Source organism: Lutzomyia longipalpis, chromosome 2 (assembly GCF_024334085.1).
Source record: "Lutzomyia longipalpis isolate SR_M1_2022 chromosome 2, ASM2433408v1".
In the NCBI taxonomy this organism is placed as follows: domain Eukaryota; kingdom Metazoa; phylum Arthropoda; class Insecta; order Diptera; family Psychodidae; genus Lutzomyia; species Lutzomyia longipalpis.
The window spans coordinates 26266432-26293911 of NC_074708.1; the positions used below are offsets into that span (position 1 = coordinate 26266432).

Below are 27480 nucleotides of genomic sequence, written 5' to 3' on the forward strand. Positions count from 1 at the left end.
CAAGAAATGATTAAAAAAAGCTAAAAACAAACTGATTTTTACTCAATCAAGTTACGAAAAACATAAACTTACATATTTTTAATGAAGGTAAAACAATCATTATTGTTAAAAACTTGAAGCCATTGAGGAATTTGCTGCAGAATAAAATCTTGATCTCATGTGATAGTACAGAATTTACGTTAACCCTGGAGGATCGAGATTTCTAATCTCAAAAATTTGATCTTAATTTTCCCTCAAAAGAAAATATTTTTCCAAGTATTTTTTCGACGATCGTAAAGTAATGAAACTCCTCTATACGTAAAGTAATGAAACTCCTCTATTTAATTCTGTGGCGATTGAAAAATAAAGTCGAATTGGCCACTTTGGCCAGCAAAATTCTCCAAGTGTTAAGAATTCATATTTTGACGAAAGAAAATTTGAAAAAATGATTTTTTTTATTTTGTCCTTTTACAGATAATTAAGGTCAAACAACAAATTATACGCAGAAGACCAAACTGGACACCGTGGTCAGTTAAATCTCATATATTTTGCCCAGAATTTGAAGTCTTGTTTCCATATAATGCTATCGTTTACTTTTCCCTAAGAAAATTTGTAAAAGTGAGCCTATTTTGTGAAGTAGAAGCCGGAAATAAGCAATTAGATACTTGGAGAATCGAAAAAATGAAAAAAAAAAAAACAACTCATGATTAGAGTGAGTTTCTTTCAATTATGTTTGGTATTTCTGCAATTTAGGCTCTGTAATACTTGAATAAGATCAATATAGGTTTTTGATCATTAGTCAATGAACTAAAAAAAAATATATATTGTACTTTTCTTACGCTGGACTCGGTGACCAATTTGATAGTCTTCGCAAGTTATAATACATACATACTTTTGAATCTTCAAACTGATAAACAAAAGGGAAAAATCGGAAAAATCTATTTTGGAAACTAAAAATGTTCAATGATAAAAGTACCGAAAGTACTGAAATTAACCTATTTTTGCTAATAATTACGTTAATTCATCAATATACAGCTTAAAGTTGATTTTACTTTTACACCCTCCCTCTAAGACACGAAAGGGTTAATTCCAAACGGAAAATGCAGTATATTTCGTTGGACATTTTATTGGAATTCCTCCTGCGACGTGCGTTATTGGGGCAATGAAAGAGTCATCAGTGCGCCACCTCGCGCTTTGCCTCTTCATTTATTTGGTGGTGTTTGTTGCGTGAAGTCGCGCGAGTCTTCTGTGTGGAAATTTTGCTTTGGTTTTTGATGTAATGAAACGCTTTTGTGAGTGAAAAGTTGGTGCAAAAGAAAAGCTTGAGGTGTTGAGTTGTGGTGCAGCCCCAATGCTGGGAGGATTTCCCGTGGATTAAGGCAGAAAAGACTGAGGATTAATCACTCGAACCGTACCCAACACACGCAGGTGATTTGCATACTTCGCATATTTGGGCGTTAACCGCCACCCAAAATATCCCCTCATTTCCCGCATTTGCCAGCTTTTGTCTTGCTTTTCACCCCCATGGAGCACGGTGGGGCCCTTCTGTGCTAGGGGCGCCGCAAAACGGCATCTTATTGGAAGTCGCACCTGTGGATTTGGGGAGAAACTAAAAAAAATGGGGCGTGCCTTCCGAAAGGATCGTGTTTTGTCAGGTTTTAACCCTTTACGGGGGTGTTTGAGGCCACAGAGTGCTCTGAAAGTGTCTCGCGGGCCCCAAGGGAATGGATTGTGCCCCCAGTAGGGGGCGGCGGGGCGTATTTTGCCGGATTAATTGAAAATTCAGTTATTCACCTTGTTTACGTCACGATGCTGGACAAATTGAATGGGTTTTGTTTGTGTGTGCATTTGTTTCGAGCACACTGACACACCTTTGGCGCGACACAAAACAATTTTTTTCTGAGTATGTGACAAAAATTTCGAATTTTTGGAGCTTTTTTTTAATTTTAGTTTTTTATTAAAAAAAAAACTAAATTATTTTTTAAACTATTTAACTTTTTTTTTTAATTTTATTAGAATCTAAAAAAAATTTAATCAGATTTATAAAATATTTAAAATGAAATGCTTTAAAAAATATTTTGTTGTAAAATATCAAAAAAAAAATTACGTTGAAGTTTAAAATTAATTTTTATGCTTTATATAGACCTCATGCTTATGCTTCGTAAGTATTTGCATCAAGCGTAGAATATTAAGCATTTTAATATTTGCTGCAGTTTTTAATTTTATTTAAAAAAAAAAACCTTTTTAAAAATTCGTTTAATGACTTGATTAAAAATTTATTTTATGGTTTATTTAAAAATATCAGAACTCGTAGAATATTTAATTAAATTAAAAACTTTAAAAAAATATTTTGATGTAAAATATCAAAAATTACGTTAAAGTTTAAAATTAATTTGATTGCTGCCATTGCTGCATACGATTTAGTCTTGTCCACATATGCATCATGCCTATGCTTCTTACGTATTTGCATCAAGCTTAGAATTTTAAATATTTATTTCAAATAATCTAATCAAATTAACTTTTTAAAAATTCCTTTAATGATTTAATTAAAAAAATTATTTTATGATTTTAATTAAAAATATCAAAAAAGCATAGAACGAATGAACAAATGGCAATTTCTTTAGGGAAATTTCGTGGAATTTTCATTAAAATTTGCGTGCACGTTCCTTTTAAATTTCTCCTCATTATTTATCTAAATATTCATACCATTTATCAAATTAATAAATGAAAGGGAAGAGACCTAAGAAGGGGGGCTTCCTTTGTCAGGTACATAATGGCAAAACTTTAATACAATCAAGGAAAATTTATACTGCAATTTCTCCCCCTTGACTTTGCACCCCCAAATGGAAGATTTTCTTTCTGCAAAGGAAAGCAAAAAAAAAGAAATTTGAGGGGGTGATATTCTTCCAATTAAACGCTCAATATCTCCCACTCTTTGGCTTTTTTAGTGCTTCACAATGTTATTCAGAAGTTAATGCCGTAAATTTATATTAGCGTTTCATCTAGAATTTCAGACCTAATTAAATTCCCTTCATTTCCCAATTGAGTTCATAGGATATGGACGAGACAGATTTGTCAGGGAAGCATTTGAAGAACTTTCAAATAAAATTAAAAACAAATAATTGTGTGTGATAATACTGAACTTGTCCCCTTTCTCTCCTCGTTGAATTTAATCTCAGATCTAAATGTTCAGCAGAGTTTTTTTTTCAGCCTGGCATGTCTTTTCCCTTCCTTTTTGTCCGTGTGGATTTTTTTTATTGGCAGACAAACATTGCGTACATTGTTCAGGAGAGCCCCTTTACGACTATTTCGCTCTCTTCCTCATCCCCCTTTCTCTAGCCCAGGGACAGCGCGTATTTTATGGGCTCCGGACAAATGAATGCAATTCAGACCGTGTTTCAGGAGGGCTTAGAATGGGAATCCAAGGGTGCTGCAATAACTAACCCAACATAGGGTTAGATTCTAAATGGATTTCTCTCTATGCGGCATTTTTCGGCGGCTGTAAGGAGGGAAGGACCTCTTGCACATTTTTTTTTTATTTTTGTTGTATTGCACTTCCTGCAGGCAAAAAAACTCCGGCGCCTTTTTATCCTAACTTAAACTAAAAAATAAATAATGTCAACGCACCAGCAAAAGCCTTTGAAAGAATCCTTCCGCGTGGAATTGGATTTGTTGAGCCCCTTTCTCCTCAAGAGGATATTCATGCTCGAAAGCGTGGTGCGTTGTTTGCTGACATGCTCTGGATAAATACAGAATAAATGGCTTGAGAGGGCGAGACAGGGTACAGCAAGCAGAGTGAAAGTGATTTCGGGGTTTGTGAAAAGGGGGATGAATTTTGTATCAAAATCCCGCACGCGTTACCCTGAAAAGCCAAGGAAGGAACCCCTCTCGGAAATTATGTGTTATCCTTAATTCATTCCAATGATGATTGCATTATATAGCAGAGGGTGTTGCGTTGAGATTTCTCAAATACAATTTTATCCCCCTTCTGTGCTCTAAAATTCTAAGATTGAGGGAAAGGTAAAATGAACTATGGGTAGGTTGTTTTATGGGGGAGAATCACAGGGCGGCGAAATGAGCAGATTTCATTCAAATAAATAATAAAAATGCTTATAAATTCAATTTTTTGTCAAGTTAGGATGTTTATTATGGTATGCAGCATATGCACGTGAAGCAAAAAAAATGCAAAAATCACACCAGATAGACAAAATCAATTTTCTCTCTCAAGAATAGAATATTTGCTTACAAAATTGAGTGCAAAACACTTCCCGAAATCAACACTATTTATTTATTCTTCGCCTCATAAACATAAATCGGTAATCATCTCATTTTCAAAATGATTTTCCTCCATTTGTGTATGATGCTGAAATTCTTATCTCTTCTTGAAGGAATTTAATGATCTTCACGCCATGAAATTTATATCTCAATCTCCACGACATTGCCCTTCTGAGTTTTTGGGGGCTGATGATGTATTTTATCGCTCAATAAAATTCATTTATTTTCACTTCTTGAATTTCCCGAAACTCCACTAAAAGTGCCAGGATTAGCGCTTAATGTTGCCAAACTATCTCCTCTATCTGCTGAATTAATCTCTCCGTGCCTTTCTCTCCTCGCATAATCCGGTGGTAAATCTACACGCAGAAGGGTAGTTGGGGGTGATTTTAATGGTCATCCCTTCGTAATGTGATTTGGTTGATTTGCTCTCTCTCTCTCCTGTCGTGCGATGATCTGCATTTTTGCTAAACTCCCCCAAAGTATGAAAGTAATAATAATCTTCTCATTCATTCGGAATAAAATGTATCTGTCCGTGTGCCATATGTTGAAAATCGCTGCTCCTTGCTGCAGTCCTTTAACCGTATAGGTTTTACAGGCAGCAGCACACCCTATAAAAAGGAATGCAGGCGCCATAGCGAATGCAGTAGCAGCTGTAGATTCCTTTTTTTTCCTTGCAGATATATTCGGAAATTTTCATATTATTATTATATTGTTGAGTGAGTTGTTTTGATAAAAAATAGGGTCGCCCCACTGTATGCATATTTTCATGCAATTCTATCCTTCATTCCCCTTCCGTTTTTAGTAAGTTTAATACCTTTATGCTGAATAAAAAGGAAAAAGTTTTGCATGTGGAATAAATTACAATGAGTTTTGATATTTAATTAGATGACAATTCAAGTGGTTTCCTTTGGTGGGTTATTTCTTGTTCCCAAATAGGGGAGACTGGGGTATTGGTAGATGGGTATTTTGAGGGAATTTTACAAGAGGTTTTTCTTTTTTTCTTTTTAATATTATAGGAATTAATTTACTTTGATTTTTAATTAGAATATCTTTTAAAAAGAATTTTTCTGATCAAATGAAAACTTTAGGTACTGATTCAAGGAATATTTTACAGATCAAATAATTATTTTACAAATTCAACGAGGATTTTACAAACTAAACAAATATTTTACAGAACAATTAAATATTTGACAAATGCAATGAATATTTTACAGGTTAAACGAATAAATTACAAATCAAACGAATATTTTACAAATTCAACGAATAATTTACAAATAAAATGAATATTTTACAAATTCAACGTATATTTTACAGGTTAAACGAATATTTTACAAATTCAAGTAATATATTACAAATAAAACGATTTTTTTTTACAAACTCAACGAATGTTTTACAAATGTAACGAATATTTTACAGATTAAACGAATAATTTACAAATAAAATGAATATTTTACAAATTTAACGAATAATTTACAAATAAAATGAATATTTTACAAATTCAAGTAATATATTACAAATAAAACGATTTTTTTTACAAACTCAACGATGTTTTACAAATGAAACGAATATTTTACAGATTAAACGAATAATTTACATAGTTATCAGATAGATTTGAAACGTCTTCAATAAATTAGTCTGACTAAAAATTTCTTCAAGAAATAAAAATGTAAACGTGTAAAGTACCTCCTTAATTTTTTTTAAAACAGAACATCCCACCAATAATTCACTTAAAAATAAATTTCCCAACAAATTAATTGTGATTTATCCCCTGTCTCCCCTATAATCCCAAAGGGGGAGAATAGAGAGAATTTCGGGAGGGAAAAAATAACCCACAAAGAGCATATTAATGAGACGCTTTTTGTTACTCTTCTGGAGAGTGCGCGCCACTAAAGGACGCCCTTTCGTGACCTCTTCGCTTTTAGCAATTAAATTAAATAAAAATCCCTTTGCGTGTGTATTTGTTCTCTTAACTTTCCTATATTAGTTCTATTTCTGGATTGATTTTTTTTCGTCTCGATGTCACTGCATTTCACCCAAAACACTTTCTTATTTTTTTTGAGGAAATTTAACAGAGCAAAGGGAGAGATTTTTCTTTCTGTACTTTGAATGTTCTCTCACTCTCTCCCTGATGGCTCCACGATGTTTCTTGATAATTTTATTTTCACTGCTTAATTAAACATAACAAACATACAAAGTATGTAATGCAATGAATTGGTTTGTATATAATTTGAGACGTCGAATCTCGTAATATCGGAAGGCATCAAACTTCTCGGTGTGATGTCGCTCAATCGGGCAATTGTTTCAGGCATTTGGCTGTCGATGTGCACGAACAATTTGAACCCATCGTGCAAAGAAGAGTTTACAATTCGCATTTTATGAGTCATTCCGGGAGCATGGCGTCTACTACACATTCAGAGGCGAATTGCCGTTGAGATTGTGAGTCAGTTAAGTTAATAAAATAAAGAGAGGAAAAAAAATGGTCAGTTGATGTGTGGCGATGAATGAAGCTGGGGCGCGGGAGATGCGATATATCGTTGTAAAATCATTGTTAATTAGAAATTGGTCTGGGTATGTTTGTTGCTTCAAGACCAATATAATGCTTCTCAGCTTCAAAATAGATTCCATACTGTCTTCCTCCTTCTTCAAAATTTCATCTTGAGCATATTTTCGGCATTTACTGTTTATTTTTTCTTCTTTATACTTTATTGCTTGTCTCTCGACTTCTTTGCTTTTATATTAACTCCCCTGTTTCATTTTTGGCAAGAAGATAAACACACGCAGGAAAGTAAAGGGCAGGAGGAGGATTCTTCTTTTCTTTTCTCTTTTATTGTTGGAACACGCAAATGGGGAGAATGCAATCATTGCGGGGCAAAAAGGTGTCAGCGAAAGAGACAAACCAATTTTCTCAAAAGGGATTTTTCCTCTGAATTTTCCGCTGTCTTGCGCTATTTCTGGTTGGATGCCTTTGCGTACAAATGAGCTTCGAAATTCAACGTCAAACAATGTATTTGGGATACATTTGAAATAACCCAGAGTTGATGGTTTCAATTATAGAAAATCAAAGAGGAGGATTCCAGGAATTTACGCAATAGGTCAGGAACTGAAGGAATTCTGAATTTTTTTCTTGAAGAATTTTTGAAAATTTCTCGGTATTTTCAAGAGATATTTTGAATGTTGGATTGGGAAGAATTTACGTTGATTTTTAAAGAGTTTGTCTGTAGGGAATGTAGTAAAAGTTTGTTTATTTTTTTCATTTATTTAAAATTAACCACTAGAGGGCTGAAATTGTTTTTAACAACATCAAGCGGAGAAATTTTTTATAACGTTTAATTTTGATTAAAAAAAATAAGTCTGTTTCTTTATACAACGAATATGAAGAATAAAAGTAAATAATTCTCCGCTTGGAGGCGTCTCAGTCGTGGCGCCATCTAGCGAGTAAATCATCGCGAAAAAAATTGCAAATAAATTAAATTCCTCAAACGAATTAATTTCCTCTCAAATGAGAATTCAGGCCCACCCTGTGCGTACATTTAAATGGCAAAATGTCTCCCTCACCGCATATCCCTGTGCGGTAGTCACACAAGAAATATTGCATCAACAATTTCCCTCTTTCTCAGCCACAGAAGCGCTCTCAATTCCCATCAGGGGCGAATTGAAAACGCCCTCGAGATAAATGGGGATGAAAATGTCATAAAGGGAGGTTGGTGCAAAGGTCCCCTGAGAGGGGGTGGGTGCGTTAATCTCATTTTCAGCGCAAAACGTGCATTGAATTCATGTTTTATGTAAATCATCCCTGAAAATTGCTCCTCAACTAAACTCTGTGCAAGAGGAGAAGTCTATAAAACTCTTCTTCTTCTTCTCTCTATTCCAAACGAATAAATTATGTTGCTACTACACCTGTTTGCAATCGCTACGCTCATTCTCTTCCCGGTGGATTTCATTTCCCATTTTGTTCCCATTTTACTTCCTCTCTGTGGGGGGATTAATCATCCGAAAAGAACATTTTTATAGGTTTGTGTGTTTTATTTACAATCCAAAACCTCTTTTTCACATCATCAGTGCACTTTGCACGTGTGAAAGGAAATACCTCGCGTTGGGACAATATTTTTTTTTTTCGAGGGAATCTTCCACAGGATTATTATGTTGGGAAATAAATTTTCCCAATAAAAAAGAATAAAGAAAAAAAATGATCAATTTGGTGGCATCTCTTTTGTGGTGGGAAATATAAATTAAAAGAGATCACTGACCGTAATTTCCTGACACCCATCTAATGTTTTGTTACAATATATTGTCGCGCGATCCACTGACAAACTCCATCCATTATCACATAACGCACAGCCTTGATGGGAAGTTGTTGTGTATTGAAAATAGAAAAACATTTTAAACACAAAAAAACATAAACTCATCGCTTTGTGTCCACAAATTGATGGCGCGTCGATTTTCTAAAAAACTTTGCGGTTTGCTCCAAAAATATTTGTCAAAGAATTGCAAGAAGTTTGGAGTGGATTGATAAATTAGTCAGCACACTTTTAGAGGGGAGCAGATGGGTAATTTATCCTTTGTGGAAGAAGGTACAATTTCTTCATACGACAGATGAGAATTGTTTTTGCCAAAAATTGGGGTGACTTGACTAATGAATACCTCTTGATGGAAATGTCAGCGTCTTGAACACTTCTTGACAGACTGACAGACTTATTTCCCACTATTTATCCTCATAAAATTAATATAAAAAATAAAGGGAAGTCTATTGTTAAATCCTTGTTGAGAAAAGAAAGATTTTGAGGGGAATTTTAATCATAAATTCAAATTGGTAAAATCCTGTGTTTTCTTACTACATAAATTCATACACAAAAATCATTAAAAAGTTTAGTTTATTTTAGTGAGATACTAAATTACACATTAAAAGCTACCAAATGCTTAATCTTGATTGAATCAATCAAATTGATCAAATATTGATCAATAATTGATAAGTCTATTGAGTCAATACGGTCAAGCTCCAGTTTGCAAAGGGTGAAATAAAATTTTTTCATTCATTCAATATTGAACAAATTTTATTTACTGGAATATCAATTGATTTTAATAAGTTTTGAGACATTTTGGAAAGGGATTTAAGTTAAAAAAAAATCCAGCGCTAGAATTGAACCGAAGACTTTCGCAAAATCAAAAAGGAACTATCCACTACACCAAAAACTTTCTATTTTTATTCATCGTTAATTTGCATTAAGATCAAGAAGTGTTTATCTGCATAATATTTTGATATTTTGGACTAATCAACCGAATGCTTCGACTTAAATTAGTGTACTTTTTAATTATTAAATGTTATGACTTTATTCTTCAATCTGAAACTTTTTATGGGTGAAAACCGATTTTTTCAGCTTGAATTTAGAAATATTTAGGCTTAAATTTAATATTTTTGTGTTTTTGCTTTTAGATTAAAAACTTAAGATTGTTTTTTTGCCGAATATTTTGATTTTTTTTACGAATCATCCAAATCTTTTCGAAAATCCGAATATTTTCATTCAGAATCTGTGGCACCCTGTAGGTGGCCACAAGTTTTGGTTTTCAGAAATAATTTAATTCTTTACTCGCATTTTCCTTCAAAATTTTGCCTAAAATATTTCTTTTGCTAAAATTACATTTAAAAATATTTTCATGACAATTTTATCAACCCCTGTGTGCCAATTCCTCACGTGCTTTAGTGGTGAAATTCAAAGGGGGTTTATCTGGACGAAATTATTCGGATCTTGGGAAATATTCGGATTATTTGCCAATATATTCAATATAAGTAAAAGCATAAAAATTTTAAATCAAAACATAAAAATACTTAAATCAAACCGAAAGGTAATAAATTTAAGCCGAAGAGTTTTAAATTTAAGCCAAAATATAGTAAATTCAACCCCAAAAAAAATCTAGACGATAAAAATTTGGTTTTAGTTCCAAACTGTTCAGATTAAGAAACTTAAAAAAAATCATTTAAGCCTAAAAAAGGACTAAAATCATAACGAAAAGTAGTAATTTATTGATACAAAATAGTAAATTCAACACAAAAAAAAAGACTTTTAAACCAAAAATTCTTAAATACGTTTTTGAATATTTTTTCGGTTTTGAGTAATCGGTTTTAGGCAAAAGATAAAGCATGTGAAGTCAAATTTTCAGATCATCAGAAGTATTCGGAAACCAAAATATTCGCCAGATAAACACCCCTTGGTGAAACACACCAAAAACAGGGGTTGTGGTGTATTTTTGCTAAAAATTCCCTCCGCATCGACCAAAGCAATGTAATACTATCTGGGAATATAAAACAGATGTTTTATTGTTTTCTTTCTCAGTGAAAAAGTTCACGTGGCAAATACGAAAAATTTATGATTGCACCACCTCATTGAATGCTGCTGAATTTTTCTCAATAATAAAATTTTTTTGGGTGGATGTTGTACACATAAAATTGTGCTCAGTCAAGGATTAAATTTCCCAACTGCTTGCCTTTTTGTGCGTGGGGTTATTTTTTTTTTCTTTTAGAGTTTTAAAAGCATAATTTTTGTGATGAATGGGATGTTGTGTGTGTATGTTCCTACAATGAATGTCCTCCTGGCTTGATCTCTCACAACGTGGTTTTATTGCAGTGAAGGGGATAAGCAGGTTGTGATGGGCTTCTGGCATAGTTTTTATCAGTTTTTTCTTCCATGGAATACGGGTTAAATTTCCAGGGATACACGCGTGTCTGCTTTTCTTCACACACAGAAGTTTGAAGGAAGTAAACAGAGAACTTCTGCTGCTGCTTGACTTCTGTCTGAATACGAAGGTGGAGTGAATTACCGCAACTCTTGAGATCAGCCCTTCTTGTGTCTCTGTCAGACAAGAAAAAAAAAGTACTCGGGGGGAAGGAGAACTCAGCAGGACACATGGTACACCCACTGATGGATGATGTTTAAATATAATTTGTCGTATGCAGCTCAAACAGTTCAAATTTCCGGGGTACGAACCCCTCGTCTCAATGAGTCCTCAACACTACCTTTTCATTCCCATTTCGTGTTTCATCTGCAGTCTAATTTTTGCACAAAATATCCTCCCAAAAACGTGAGATCCTCAATGGGGTGAGAGATAAATTTCTCATCTATTGTTTGGACTAAAATATGTATATATGCTTCGCCTGAGAGTGCCAAAAGAGATGTTTGTTTGATTGATGTTGAAGAAAAGTGAACTTTTGGATGCAATTAAAATAGTTTTATGCTCTGTCAATTGCGGATATTTATTTTGGGCTTGCCCTAAATCACTATTTCAATCATCGTGTCTTCTTCTTGCATTTCCTTTGACACATTAATGCCACCATCTAACCGGAAAAGTAAATAATAATACCTTTAGGGGGATTCATTTTTCATTTTGTATTCCTTGTCCCGGAAATTTGACTAATTTTCTTCTAATTGATGTAATTTCTTGTAAATGCCACAGTTTTGAAATTAAATTTTCCGCTAGATGTCAGCACGTCAATTAAAATTTAGCTAATTTCTTGAAATTATTTTAAAGTAAAATTTATTGCTAAGAAGCAAAGTTTTATTGCAAGATTTTACAAACAGAAACAATTTTTTAAGCAAACTTTATTATTTTATTTATACACTAGATGTCGCATGAAAAATTCTTGGCCCTCTGGCGTTTAGTTAGAATTAAAGCGAATTTCATTAAATATGCGAATAATTAATTCCAGACTCAATCCGAATTAAATAATTAGATGATTTTTGTTAAAAATAAACGCTAAAGGAAATTCCCGCTCACCCAAGGAAAAGTAGCAATTAAAACCAATGCTTTCGACCCTAATAGCGGGTCTTCTTCAGTGGCTGAAAGGACACATTTATTCAAACATTTAACATAGGTTTTTTTTTACATTTTACATTGTTTTTAACAATTTCTAGAACAACAATAAATCTTCTCGTCCGACTGCGTACCGATTGAAGAAACTTATTCAATAATTTGCAAGTCGTTAATTTTTTACCAAGGGGATGGTATAACCTCTGTTATGTGGAGAAAAGTCACTTTTTGTTGAACAAAATGTTTGAGGAATTTTTTTCATTTGTTTCTACTCGTTGAATTTCTGTTAATTGAAATTATTTTTCTGTCTGTAAGAATTTTCTAAGGATTAGTCAGAAATTAATAATTGTGATATTTTTTTTGCGACCGTTACGTCATTTTTTAGTTTAAAATTTGACGTAAAAAAATTAACGATCATTTCCGAACGCTTTCCGACAAATTTCAGAATCGTCTTATAAAATAGTAGAAGTTTCTATGAAGAAGTTATTTGTTTAAAAAAATTGTAATTATGAAGTTTTTGTTCTAAGAATTTTTAAAATATTTATTTAGGCTTGAAAAAGAGAGAAAATTGAGTCTATAAAATTTTTATTTTATTTTTTTTTCAAATTTATATTAGGTAGTGCTTTATTATAATTTTTAAATTCAATGCAATTTTATTTCATTTGTTTCTGCTCGTTGAATTTCTACTAAATGAAATTATTTTTGTCTGTATAAGAATTTTCCATGGATTTTCTGCAACCGATACGTCAATTTCGAGTTTAAAAGGAATTGATGCCCACTTATATGAAAGATGATCCTCTATCGCAGAACAATTTTAACCCATTCCATCTTGTAGAGGATCAAAAAACATTGAAGAATCGCGAGAGAAACTCCCCAAAATCCACTGGGATCACATCGAAAAGTGCAAATAAAAATTGCCAAAAAATTCAAATATTGCGACGCCATTTGTCGTTTTTATCCTTATAAAAAATGTTTGAAAACTTTTTTGTAGACTTGTCGCTCATTTTCCGTGGAGTTTTTTTCTAGTCAAAATAAATGTTTATTTTTTCGTTTCTGGAGTGATTTCTACATCTGAATCTGTGAAATCTTCTGCTCCTTGGAAGTCTGTGCATCTAATGATACTCTCAAAGCACTAAGAAAACAAACTCATTGGGAGTTTATTGCTGTGAATAATTTCATGAGACTTCCGGATGTCTTGACATTGCAGCCTCCTCGAGAGCGGATGCAACAAGGAGGAGGGCATAGAATTTCTGTTCACTGCCCATTGATTCAATTTCAATGTGCCGCAGCAAATCTTTCGCTTCCGGAAGTCCCAATATCTCCAGCAAAACCTCATGGGCATTCTGCAGAAAAGAACTCTGAGAGGCAAAATGAGAGTTGAGAATCACTTTTGTCAGCTCCAGGAAGTCATTGCTCTTGGGGAAGATGTATGGGAAGACGGTGATGAAGATTTTGTGGACTTGCTCAGTGTTCCAATCTCAGAAAGAGACTTTCAGGAGCAATATCAGAAATGTCTTCCGTGCTGGTCATGATTTGCTTGAAGACTCCGTCGAATGTTTCAGAATCAGAATCAGGTATATTGCGCTGGATGAGATTCAACACGGTAAGATTTGCTAAAATTCTCACTGCCAAAGAGGCCCAAAAAAATGTAAAAAGATTTGTTTTGATTTGCAAAGGGCTGGTTCTATCAACCTCCCTCAGCTTCATTTCACAGTGGATCACCTGATTCAGATGTAGAAATCACTCCAGAAACGAAAAAATAAACATTTATTTTGACTAGAAAAAAACTCCACGGAAAATGAGCGACAAGTCTACAAAAAAGTTTTCAAACATTTTTTATAAGGATAAAAACGACAAATGGCGTCGCAATATTTGAATTTTTTGGCAATTTTTATTTGCACTTTTCGATGTGATCCCAGTGGATTTTGGGGAGTTTCTCTCGCGATTCTTCAATGTTTTTTGATCCTCTACAAGATGGAATGGGTTAAAATTGTTCTGCGATAGAGGATCATCTTTCATATAAGTGGTCATCAATTCCTTTGACGTAAAAAATTCAACGATCATTCCCGAAGCCCTCCCGATCTATTCCGAAGCACCACGAAAGCATTTTAAATGCAAATTTCCCTCCACAACAACCAACAATGTGATTTGCTTTGCATTTTGAACTCCAATTAAAATGTTAATTGTTCCTCAAAGATTTTTCTCACAAAATGCAACATAGAAGAGACTGCGGAGAGTGCGATAAATATCTATTTAATTGTCCGATCGGGACTTTCCAGACAAGATGCTCTAAAAGGCTGGCAGATGTTTTCATCCTAAAATAACTTTTTCTTCATTCTCAATTTAAAATAAAATGATTTTCTCTTCTTTTCAATTGCAGAGGAATCTTTTGAACGTTCTTTATTTTGTTTTGTCTGCATGGTCAAGCTTCATTTAATTGATTGTCGTCTCGAAAGGGTAAGTGGGGGAAATTTTGTTATTTATTTTGAAGGTTTAAAATTTGGGGCATGCATGCGTGGAAAATTGAAGGTAATTTCGTGATCTTCCTGGGTAGATTACGACGGTGCTGTGAGTCAGCCGCAAGATGAAGCGGCGTGGCGAAGGGGCGCGTGCGGTGTCGCTGCTCCTGCTGATGGTGATGATTGACAGGACAATGGGTCAGCAGCCCAATTCCCCCAATGATGTCTACACGCGCTTCGGTGCGGATGATCAGCAAAATCGCTACCCCACGCAGAATTACGATGGGTTGGGGCCCACTAATCGCGATGTAAATGATCTCAATCCATTCAGTGTTACGCGGGATAGTTCGTACTTTGGTGGGACGACTGACAGGACGCCCTTTGGGGGTGGTGGGGGCTTTGGGGGGGATAATTTCGGTGGTGGGGGGAATGTTTTTGGGACGACGGATAATTTTGGGCAACAGCGGGATCCTTTTGGGCCTCCGAGAGATCCCTTTGGGCCACAGCGAGATCCCCTAGATCCAAATAGACCTTTTGATCCAAATGCCCCACGTCCGTATGATCCAACACGCCCCTTTGGTACGGAGAGAGCAAATACGGGCTTTGGGAATCGAGATTTCGGGCGGAATCCTTCGTCGAGTGTTCCTGGGAGTCCCTTTACCGCTGGTGCGCGTGATCGTGACTTCAATCCCAGCCTCAATCCGTTCAATCGGAATCTCTACACTTCCGATGATAATTTAATCATAAATGAGGCAACGTACTTTATCGTGGCATCACGAATGGTTCGTCCTGGTCAAGTTTATCGTGTTGCTGTGAATGTTGTCTCCACACCACTCCCCATCACAGTCAGGGCGAGTATTTCACGGAATGGCGTTGAAATGAGTGCAGACTCAAAGGATGTCAAAGAGGGCATCCCGGAAGAGTTGCTAATGCGTGTTCCCACAACCAGTGTCATTGGGGAGTACAAACTACGCGTTGAGGGGCTCTACAATGCCGTGGTGGGTGGCATTGCCTTCCTCAATGAGACCAAAGTTACCTTCTCCCAACGCTCCATGACGATCTTTGTGCAAACAGACAAACCTGTCTACATGCAGAGTGAGACAGTTCGCTTCCGGACAATTCCAATCACAACAGAGCTCAGGGGCTTTGATAATTCCGTCGATGTGTACATGGTTGACCCCCAGGGGAATATAATGCGACGATGGCTCTCCCGGCAATCCAATTTGGGCACAGTGAGTCTCAACTACAAACTGTCAGATCAGCCACGCTATGGGGAGTGGAAGATTCGCGTAGTGGCTCGTGGGCAGGTGGAGGAGCACTCGTTCCAAGTGGAGGAGTACTATCAGTCACGCTTTGAGGTGAACGTAACAATGCCGGCGTTCTTCTTCAACACCGACCCCTACATTTATGGGAAGATCATGGCGAATTTCACGAGTGGAGCCCCAGTTCGGGGGAATCTCACCCTCAAGGCGACAATCAGGCCAATTGGCTTCATTAATCCGAAGATTCTCAATCAGCGCTATCGCGTGGGCAACAGTGGAGGTGAGTTTTGTCTCAAATTATCAAGTTTTTTATATGAATGTTAACCCTTTCGTGCTCACAAAAAGTATATAGAAAAATTAAAAGGGAGAACTTTCCTCAATAAAAAATGTCTTCTTTGACTTCTTTTGCACAAATCTATCGTTTTTCTAATTTGGGAAATTATTGAAATGATTTTGAATTGATTAATGACCCAATGAAAGTGAAAAGGTTAAAGGGAAATGATAAGAAAATTATTTTCGTTTGATTAGAATATTTGTTTTTAAGTTTGTCAGGAAAATGAAATAAAAAGATACAAAAGAAATTTTTTTGATCAGATAAATCGATAATTTAATCAAGATAAATTTCACTTTGCTTGGAGAAAATACAAAATTGAGAAGAATACACTTTTAAAGAAATAAATAAAGAAAAATCGAATTTAAAACAAGAAAAAAAACAATAAATTTTTAAATAAATAAATCAATAAAAATTAATTTTTAAATTAAAAAAAAATCATTAAAAATTAATTTTGAAAAATTAATTAAAAACAATTTTGAATTGATGAACCATCCAATGGACGTAAAACAGTTTAAAACAAATCATAAGATTTTTTTGCAAAAAAAAAAAAATAAATTTATTTATAAAAGAAAAATTTCTTTTTTGTCAGGAGAATTAATAAAATTCAAAACAGGTATTTTTTGATAAGAAAAATTAATAATTTAATAAAGATACATTTTAATTTGTTCGGGAAAAGTTCAGTAGAGTGTGACAAGTTTTACTCATTGATTTGAAGCATTTGAAAGTTTAAGAACATTCCCATCAGTTGAATTTATTTATTTATTTTTGGTTATGTTACAAATATTTTAACCCTTTGAAGACCAACTGAAGGTTTTTTTTTAGTGTAATATCCTGGATGAAAAAAACTGCTAGATTTTTTTTAAGTGTCCGAATATAATATAAATTAATTTCAAAACGAAAATCAATAAAACCGTACAAAGGTAGAAGATTTTCTATACTACTAGAAAGTTTTATAAACTGCTAGAAAAATGCAATAAAAATCGTGAGATACTAAAATGGTTTTTACAGTACAAAGAGCTGCTAGAAAAAATAGGAAAAATGCAATAATAAGCCTAAAATACTAAAAGGTTTTTTAAGTACAAAAAATTGCTAGAAAAATAATGAAAAATGCAGTAAGAAACTTGAAATACTATTTTTTTAATAGAAAAACAAAACTGCTAGAAAAATTAGGAAAAACGCATAAAGGAGCGTGAAATACTGAAATGTTTTTTTTCCTAGTGCACAGAACTATGTACTAGAAAATTCTAAAACTGTCTTCGTATTGACGGAAAATCAGCAATATTTGACGTGTCTAAAATTAATAAAAATGGAATTTTAAATAAATAAATGTTATGAAATTCATAAATCTACCAGAAAGTTTCTAAAAATTAAAAAAAAAAAATATCCGAAAAAAGTGCAAGAAAAATTTAAAAATACGATTGGTAGGTAGATTTATTAGAAAAAAAAAGTTATAAATTCCCATTTAGCAGGACCTAACTCTTTGAGGTCTGATAGTTACTTCATTGTTTTATTGCTAGAAAAAATCAACTGCTAGGAATGCCAATTTTTAAAAATTTTTTTTAAAGATTTGATTTAATTTAAGTAATTAGTTTTAATAATTGATATCTAATTTAATTTGAATTCTAGTAGTTTTTTTTAACAAGTTCCAGCAGTTTTTACCTTTAGAGTTTTTACATGAGAAAACTTTCAATTTTGACGCCCTAAAACGTCTTCGAGGTTCTCAAAGTATCTGTTTGTTGTCTTGAAATTCCTGAAAGGATTGAAATTTCAATAAAAAAAATCTTTTTATTTAACCGTAAAGGCTACCGCAGGGAGGATGAATACTACAATAGGGATGCAAGCTACTACAACTTGTTTGGCCCCCAAAATATTCCGCCTGATCGTCAATTCCTCGAGGATCGCTACAGGGAGCAACAGGGCTTCCAGGAGTCGTACATTGTGGAGAAACATTTCAATTTTGACGAGCGCTGGCCCTTCTGGATGGACAAGCCTGAGTACAATCAAGTCTTTGATCCGTGGACGCGTTCGTACAGGAATCAACTGCCCTACCTTCGCTTCTTCAATGGGACGTTTGACTTTAAGTACCCAATGGCGGAACTTGAGCAACTTGTGCCGAATTTATCGGGCATGGAAGTTCTCATTACGGCCACAGTTGGAGAGAGATTCTACGACGAAGTGATTGAGGGTTATGCCATGACGAGGATCTATAATTCATCCATTCGCGTGGCTTTCCTGGGTGGATCGCCGCAGGTTTTCAAGCCAGCCATGCCCTTTACGTGCTACCTCGTGGCTGAATATCACGATGGATCCCCGCTGCCTTTTGACAATTTCTTCTACGGGACAATGGAGATCACAGGATGGATTGAGAGCCGCTCAGGAGGAAGACGAGACTACCCGCTGCGGAATATTCGAATGTCCGAACGGGATGGAATTTGGGAGTTGAAAGTTGACTTGAGGAATGATTTGAATTTGGACAATAGCAAGCAGTCCAATGACTTCCTCAATGATGCCACTTCAATGAGACTCATTGCGAACTTCATTGACTCCCGAGGGGAACGAGCAAGTTCGGAACTTTTACTTTTGGGGCATCATTCACCGTTGAATCAACAGGTGAAGATCACAACGAGTACAACGGACGCCAAAGTGGGTGAATACATTGTGCTGCACGTTCAGTCGAACTTCCACATGGATAACTTCCATTACATCGTCATGTCCAAGGGTATTGTCCTGCTAACGGGACAGGAGAACATGCAGGAGGGTATCAGGACGATGGCAATAACGTTAAGTGCGGAAATGGCGCCGGTTTCGACGGTTGTTGTCTGGCATGTTGGCCGAAGGGGCCTAATTGTGGCTGATAGTTTAACCTTCCCCGTTAACGGAATCTCCCGGAACAACTTCACAGTCTACATCAACAATCGCAAGGCAAGGACAGGAGACAAAGTTGAAGTGGCCATTTACGGAGAACCCGGAGCCTACGTTGGGCTCTCAGGGATTGACAATGCCTTCTACACAATGCAGGCAGGCAATGAACTCACCTATGCGAATGTTATAACGAAAATGGCAACATTCGATGAGCAAACCAATGGAACGTTCAAGCATCGTTGGTACTCCCATGAAGGCAATCCCGATGAATTGGTCTACTATCCTTCGTCAACATTTGGCATTGATGCAAATAGAACGTTTGAATTTGCCGGGCTTGTTGTCTTCTCCGATGCAGTCCTGCCGCGTCGTCAGGAGATCTGCAATGCTTCTCTGGGTTATGGGGAATGCCTCAATGGGCGATGCTACCGGCTTGACAAGGAGTGCGACGGCTACCTTGACTGCGAAGATGGAACGGATGAAATAAATTGTGATTATCACAATGCAACACTCCTCGCGGATTTCCGGAAGTATCGATTCAATCGTATTCAGAGGCACTATGAGAATGTCTGGCTCTGGAGAGACGTTAATATTGGTCCCCATGGAAGGTATATCTTCAACATTGACGTACCGCATCGTCCTGCACTGTGGATGGTTTCTGCTTTTGGGGTGAGTCTCAAATTGCTTTCATTTAAGTTTTGAAATTTTTGACAAAAACAGTTTGCTCCGACTTTTCTCCTAACTGTTAACAAGCCTGTTCTCTGATGTCAAAGTCTGCTGAATTTCTTTATAAAAGTTTGTAGACTTTTAACAGTTCTCGAAGTCTTCTTTATAAACTAATACAGGCTGCTTAAAAGGAAGCTCCTTGTAAGGCCTACTCCTGAAATAACAGAAGTTAACACTTAAAAAATATATTACCAGTTCTCAAATTTTGATAAAAATGAATCAAAAACTCCAAAAACTATCAAAACCTGTTGACTTCAGAGTCTCTTCTAGCTCCTGGGGACTTCAAAAAGTCAAAAAATTAGCAGCTTTGTTAAAAGATTTAGTTTTTTTTTTTTAAAGAAAATCTGATCAATTAACAAGTTTCTCAGAAGAGTCTCTTATCAAAGCTGTGGTCTGATCTTTCAAGCTGCTGTCTGATCTTAGAAGCTACTGATTTCTTAATAAAACTAAGGACTTTAAAAAAGCTTAGCAGTTCTTGAAGTCTTTCTTGGAGCTGCTAATCAAAGAAACTTATTAGAGGACTTATTCCCAAGAACTCTAACTTTTCAACATGTCTTCTTTAAAAAAGAACTGGCAATGACAAGTTATCAAGAGTTAATTAAAATTAACGATAAATCTCTGTCTGAACTGTTAAAAGATGTCAAAAACTACACAGTTTTCTAGCTTGACGTTAATCCTTGTGTTGACTTTTCCTCAAGTTGTTAATAAAGTATTGAAAGCAGCTAAAAGTTTAAGAAAAGTTCGTAAACTATCAAAAGCTGCTAACTTTAGACTAGACTTATAGACTTATAGGCTTAAAAGTTATCAGCTTCGTTAGAAGACTTGGTATTTTTAGAGAATCTGATGAACTGCTAAGTTTCTCCGAGAAACCGTAAAGTTTCATAACAAAGCTGCTAACAAAGATCAGAAGCAGCCAACTTTACTAACTTCTAATAGGAGTAAAAATGTAACAACGACTAACAGAAGGTTTTTCCTTCTCACGTTTCTTTAGGTAAGTCCAACAATGGGCTTCGGGATGATTGCAAAGGCAATAGAGTACGTCGGAGTTCAGCCATTCTTTATAAATGTCGAAATGCCAACAGAATGCCGTCAGGGTGAACAAGTTGGCATCCGTGTGACCGTTTTTAACTACATGACGAATGCCATTGAGGCAACGGTTGTTTTGCACGGTTCGCCTGACTATAAATTCGTTCACGTTGAGGAGAACGGAATTGTTCGTTCTTACAATCCACGTACATCCTTTGGAGAGCATCAGTTCTTCATCTATTTGGAAGCTCAGTCCACGTCTATTGTTTACCTGCCGATCGTACCGCAACGTCTTGGGGATATTGATGTAACAGTTCACGCTGCTACGCTCCTGGGATTGGATAAAGTGACCCGAAGGCTGCATGTTGAAGCCGATGGTCTGCCGCAGTATCGTCATCAGTCGATTTTATTGGATCTGAGCAATCGTGCTTATGTCTTCCAGTACATGCACGTCAATGTTACAGAGACTCCCATTATTCCGTACCAAGTTGATCGTTACTATGTGTACGGTTCGAATAAGGCTAGAATTAGTCTTGTGGGTGACGTAGTTGGTCCAATCTTTCCCACAATGCCTGTTAATGTGACGAGTTTGATTCACCTCCCGATGGAGTCTGCTGAGCAGAACATGTTCAGTTTTGCTGCAAATCTCTTTACGGTTTACTACATGCGCTTGATTAATCAGCGGAATAAGACAATGGAGAAGCATGCCTTCCATCATCTGAATATTGGGTATCAGCGACAGTTGAGCTTTATGAATAAGGATGGATCGTTTTCACTCTTCCGCTCAGATTGGAATCAATCAGATCCAAGTGTTTGGCTTACGGCGTACTGTGTGAGGATTTTCCAAGAGGCAAGCTTCTACGAATGGGAAAACTACATCTACATCGATCCGAATATGATTCAGAAGAGTGTAGCGTGGTTGTTGAGGCATCAAATGCCTGAGGGGTCGTTCTATGAGACAACGTGGTCGCCTGATAGGAAGATGAATGGGACGGAGAATGAATTGCTTCGTGCAAGGAATATCACGCTAACGGCGCATGTTCTGATAACGTTGGCTAGTGTGAAGGATCTAGCAGCAGGGGGGTTAGGAGCGCGGGTGGCGATGGCACAGCAACGGGCTATAGATTGGATAGATCGAAATTTGAAGCTGATTAAGGACTTTGGGGGGCCGTACGAGGTAGCAATAGTTACGTATGCGCTGATGCAGAGCAATGCACCGCATGCAGAACAGGCCTTCAGTATTCTGGCGAAACATGCTCGAACAATCGGGGAGTTTATGTACTGGGGCAATGAAGAAGTTCCGCAACCGCCGACAAAGTTGGAGAATCAGAAGTACTTCAGTCTCCCGCGGTTGCCGTACAAGTATGACTCGTTGAACATTGAGACAACAGCCTATGCACTGCTGGTTTACGTTGCAAGGCGAGAACTGTTTGTGGACCCAATTGTACGATGGCTCAATGCTCAGAGGTTGACGGACGGTGGATGGGCTTCAACGCAGGATACAAGCACAGCCATGAAGGCTCTCATTGAGTACACAATAAGGACGAGAATTCGTGACGTCTCCCAACTAGCTGTAACAGTTGAAGCTACCTCCCTGCCAGGGAAATCTCAATCGCTCTACATCACAAATAAGAATCTAGCAGAACTTCAGAGTCTAGAAGTAAGTCATCGTTTTCTAAGGTTTTGTTTTCTAGCTTCAGGCGTTGTATCGTCTGATCTCCGTAAGGGTAGACTTGTAAACTGGCCTTGTTTTCCTTCAGATTCCTAACGCCTGGGGAACGGTGAAGGTGCAAGCAAAGGGCGCTGGTTACGCCATCCTCCAAATGCACGTGCAGTACAACGTGGACGATAAGCAGTACCAAACAGCTCCGCCAGTTTTTGCATTTGATCTAAATGCCCACGCAGTCTTTCACGGAAGGAATCAGTCTCACATCACCTACTACTCATGTCAGAGGTTAGTTTTCAGAGAAAAATGATTCAATTGAAGGGAAGGATTTGATGGGAAATTTTTGCTTTTCAGGTGGATCAATGTTAATGAATCCGTTCGTTCGGGGATGGCTGTCCTTGACGTGGCCATTCCAACAGGATACTTTGTGCAGCAACAGAAACTCGACTCTTACATCCTCAGCAGAAGGGTCAGGAATCTCCAGCGCGCCAAGTATTTCGAGAAGAAAGTTCTCTTCTACTTTGACTACGTGAGTACAAATTTTATTTCTTTTTTAATGATTTTTTAAAATGAATTTTAAATGATTTTTCTAATAAAAAGTAATGAGGAATTAATGGGGTGAATAGGAGTGATTTTTGTTTATGAGATTGTGTAAAGAAAGTTTTGAATTTTTTACATAAAATTAGCAAAGAAAGCAGGAAATGTTGATTCATTTATTTGCATTTTTTTTTAAATTAATTTTCTAAATTGTTTTTGATTTTTTTTTCTTTAACACTTGGAGGATTTTTCTGGCCACTGTGGCCAATTTAATTTTTAAATCGTCAAAAAATGCAATCTTTTTTAAATTATTTCGATAACTTCTATATTTATTGAGTAGGTAAGTTCAATTACTTAGAAATTCATTGAAAAATAACTTGGAAAAATGTTTATTTTTTAATAGAAAATTAAGTTCTAAGTTTGAGGTTAGAAATACCAAAACCTTCAAGGGTTAATAAACGTTTAAATTGAATATATTTAATCTTACAAGGGAAGGTTATACATTTAAGAGTACGGAATGGCTTGAAATTTTCACCAAATATTCTTTACAATGTATAAAAACCCTGTGCCAAGGGTTTTTTTCTACAGATCCGTAGTTTAATAGTTATAATTAATTAAATTTTCCCATATAAAATTCATTTTGGGAGAGCAAAGCGCTGGAGAGAAACGAAAGTAGCGTATGACCCAAAAAATGCGAAAGGGTTAAAGAAAATTACTTTTTCCAATGCACGTTAAAGATTTTTTTGACTGTTTTCTCGAAGAACAAATTCTTTACTTTTCTTTTATAGAATGACAATAGATGGATTTAAAAATATTAATTGTCAAAATCCCTAAATATCTTTAAAGTTTTTAACAGAATATATCCCATAATTTACAATTTTTCGCTAAGTTTCTTTTAGTTTCATTTCATTCGAAAGTCTTTATTAATAAATTAATATTTTTTTGAATCATTAATATTTGGAGGAACAGAAACCCTAACTGAATTAATTGAATCTGAATTAATTAAACTCTTCTACACAAACATAGAGAATTTTTCTCAATAAATGAAATAAATAATATTCTGTGACGTTTAAAAACAGACAAATTGGCAACGAGTACCAGTTTTGTCCTTCAGGTGTTAATGTTCTTCAAAGTGTCCTAAAATTAAACAATAGATGGCGGTAGTTGTCGAAATAAAAATTTAATTGTGATTCATTTTTCTATAAAATTTTGGGAGTTTTGTAGTTTGTATTTAGAAATAAGATCAAGTTGGAAATAAAAGGGACACTCGACTTTTCATAATAAATAAAATTATAATTAATAAACAAATAAGCGCCATCTCTTGGCAAAAATTCAATTTCTTTGCTAAATCCGAACTAATTCATTCAAATAACAATGAAGATTTTTTCTAAGTTATTTTCTCTGAATTTTCAGCTGGATTCTGAGGATGTCTGTTTGAATTTCACGATCGAACGATGGTTCCCTGTGGCAAATATGTCTCGCTATTTGCCAATTCGTGTCTATGACTACTATGCGCCAGGTAAGACTCTCCTCTTTTCCTCTTTTTTTTTTCAAGGGTCCCGTCTTTGGATCAGAAAATTCTGCTTTTTGATCATGAAAATATGACCAAAAGAATAATTTTCTGATCAAAATTTTAATCTTTTTTTGTGAAAGAAAAAAAATTCTTTCAAAGAAAGAGAAGAAATTAAACAATTTGCGGCATCTTTCAGAACGATTCAATGAGACACTCTTTGATGCTTTACCCACGTATTTGCTGAATATTTGCGAAGTGTGCGGCAGTTCGCAGTGTCCCTACTGTGCAATTTACAATGCAGCCATCAAGGCCCCAATTCCATTCTTCCTCATCCTCGGGGCTGTTGTAGCGATAACTGTGAGACATTTTAGAATAACTGGCAGAGGCTTTCTCACGTTAGTCTCTCTCGCCGTGGGCAATACGTAGGGGGGGAGGGGGATGAGCGAGCGAGAGAGTGAATGAGGAAGGAAAATTGCCATCGTGTGTTCGAAGAATCGCGCGCGCAAACCTCCATTTAAACAAACAAACAAAACACTAAAAGTCGTAGGAATTTCAATTGATTTCATTCATGTGAATAGTTTTTTTTATACCGTTTTTATTAGTGCATTGAAAGAGAAAAATGCAAGAAGGGAGAGAAAATTTAGCAGCTTAATGATAAATCTCAAAAAATTAAGTATTTTTTCTTTGTAAAGAAATCCCATCTATAAAAAAATATTATTTAGGAAAAGAAACAAAAGTGCGCTTGCATGGAAAAGCTCTTCATATCAAAGGGAATGTTTTTTTTTATTGAAGGATTGAACGATGAATGACAATACTTAAGAAGAAAAGTTTAACGAATAAGTGATTTTTCCGCCTTAAAGAAAGAATTTTTTGTATGAAGAAGAAAAGGGCGGGAAAATGTACAAAAAGGAACTTGAAAAGAATTTCTTTTTCTTAAAAATATTTCTCATTTTTTTTAAAAATGAAAATCACTCGAATGTATATTAAGAATTAATCCAGGCCGTCCATTTTCTGGTCAATTTTTTATTTCACGTTTTTTATTTTATGTTTTTTTTATATTTTACAATTTTTCTACGCCTCCAAATCGTGCGAAAAAAAATCATTTTTTAAAATGTGTTTTTTTTTGTAAAATCATTTTGTGAATTTATTCTTTTATTGATTTAAAGTCATTTTACAAAGGCACAAAAGAATGAAAAAAAAAGAATATTTTAAAGAAATTTTGAGATGCGCAGGAAGACAAAGGAAAAAAAAGAATCTCTGTGAGAGATACAAATAACTAGGAATCTCTGTAGTTTTTAAAATAATAATATTTCTGTAGTTACTCGTAGAATTTTCCTTCTAAAAAGCAAAAAAAAGGAAAAGAAATTTAGAAAGTTTTTCTACAAATTTTCTGTTTTTTTTTTACAATAAATCTGTAGGTCAGAATGTAAATAATTTAATGAAGAAAATCATTTTGAATAAGCACGTAGAAATCATTTCTTTTTTTTAAATTTCTTTATAAATCAGCAAACTTCATTCCCGCAAAAAAAAAAGAAAATATAAACTGATAAATAGATAAATAGTGAGAGAAAAATAAGCATTTAGTGTGTGACGAAGGTGCCTTAAATAGAGAAAATACGAAGAAAATATCACAAAAAGTCCATTTTATTGCCAGGAAAATAATAAATACCAGATAAAGGATAAAAAGCTCCCAAAATAGAGAAAATATTTACAACAGAAAATCCAATTTTGATAGTGAAAAAAAAGTGAAAGGAAAATATTTTATATTGTTAACTGTACCTCAGAAAATAGGTAATAAATTTCTATAAATAAAAATAAATTATTCTTTGATGTTTTACTTTAGATTCAGAGCCGGATTGATGGAACATGTTGAAGGAAATTTGTGAAATTCACTTGTCAGACAGTCTTAAGATTTATTAAGTATTCTTAAGATTTTTTAAAATTCCTTCTCAATTTTTCTCAATTTTTCTTAAGCAAAATCAAATTTTCTAAGCGAAAGTTAAGATTTCTTAAGTCAAGCTGAATCGGGCTAAATGAATATTTTCTAAGATTTTTTCTGATGGACTTCAGACTTCTAAATTTTGTAAAAATTTTTCGAAAAATATGCATTTAGCCTGACTTAAGGAATTTCAAGTTTCTCTTAAGTAAATTGCAGAAAAATTAAGTTTTTCTCAAGAAAATATAATAAGTCTTAAGAAAATTTAAAAAAAAAATTAAAAAACTTTTTAAAAAAATCTTAAGAACTCTTAACTTTCACTTATTGTTAGAAAAAAGAAATTCTAACTTAAGAAAATTTAAGTAATCTTATGTCTCTTTTAAGACAACTTAAGAAATACTTCAGTTTCCTTAAGATTGTCTCAAGTTTTCTTAAGATATCTTAGGTTTTCTATATAAAAAAAATGATGATTTCTAAAGATTTTGTAAAACAGTTCTTAAGGTTTCTTAAGTCAGACTAAATCGGGCTTAATTAATCTTTTTCGAAGATTTTTCCTGATTGTGTTCGGGAATCGAAAAATGTACATTTAGTCCAATTTTGCCTGACTTAAGAAATCTTAAGAAGGTCTAAGAAAACTTGAGTATAATTATTTAATTAACTTGGGATTAAGGAGGAGGGAAAGTGGATCAGCTCAAAAGGTAAGTCTTACATTTTAGCTGTGATTCTTTCTTCAAAGAAGCACAGCTTCTGTGTACACTCTAAAATGCAAAGTCGTCAGATCGGGCTCAAACTTGGGATGAGCACGAATTAGGGTCCCCACATTCCAAAAAACGTATGCGCCAAAAATTTTTCCGTCCGGCCGTCCAACGCCCACGATTAAGGCTTTTCACAAAATTTCTGAGCGTTGGCTGTGATTCAGTGCGCGAGAAAGCCTTCCTCAAAATTTGCCTATCCTCAATTTTCCGTCAATTTCACATTTCACTGACAAAGAAAGAATCACAGCCCGTAAGTTTTACTTACCGTTCTTTCGCTTTCCTGTTCCATCCATGTTATATTTATTATTTATCTTTGCAGTTTTTATATATTTATCTTTGCATTTTTATATTTT

The 27480-nt window shown here is 35.0% G+C and overlaps 1 protein-coding gene across 1 annotated transcript; it reads left to right on the forward strand.

The window, feature by feature from the left end:
• Positions 1–1191: 1191 nt before the first annotated feature.
• Positions 1192–26255, forward strand: LOC129789820 (CD109 antigen). Its single transcript, XM_055826859.1, has 9 exons — positions 1192–1407; positions 14435–14511; positions 14609–16055; positions 17911–19637; positions 20686–22380; positions 22481–22674; positions 22741–22915; positions 24337–24442; positions 24633–26255. The coding sequence occupies exons 3-9, from the start codon at positions 14639–14641 to the stop codon at positions 24860–24862; spliced, it is 5544 nt and encodes a 1847-aa protein (XP_055682834.1). The 5' UTR covers positions 1192–1407; positions 14435–14511; positions 14609–14638; the 3' UTR covers positions 24863–26255.
• Positions 26256–27480: the final 1225 nt, after the last annotated feature.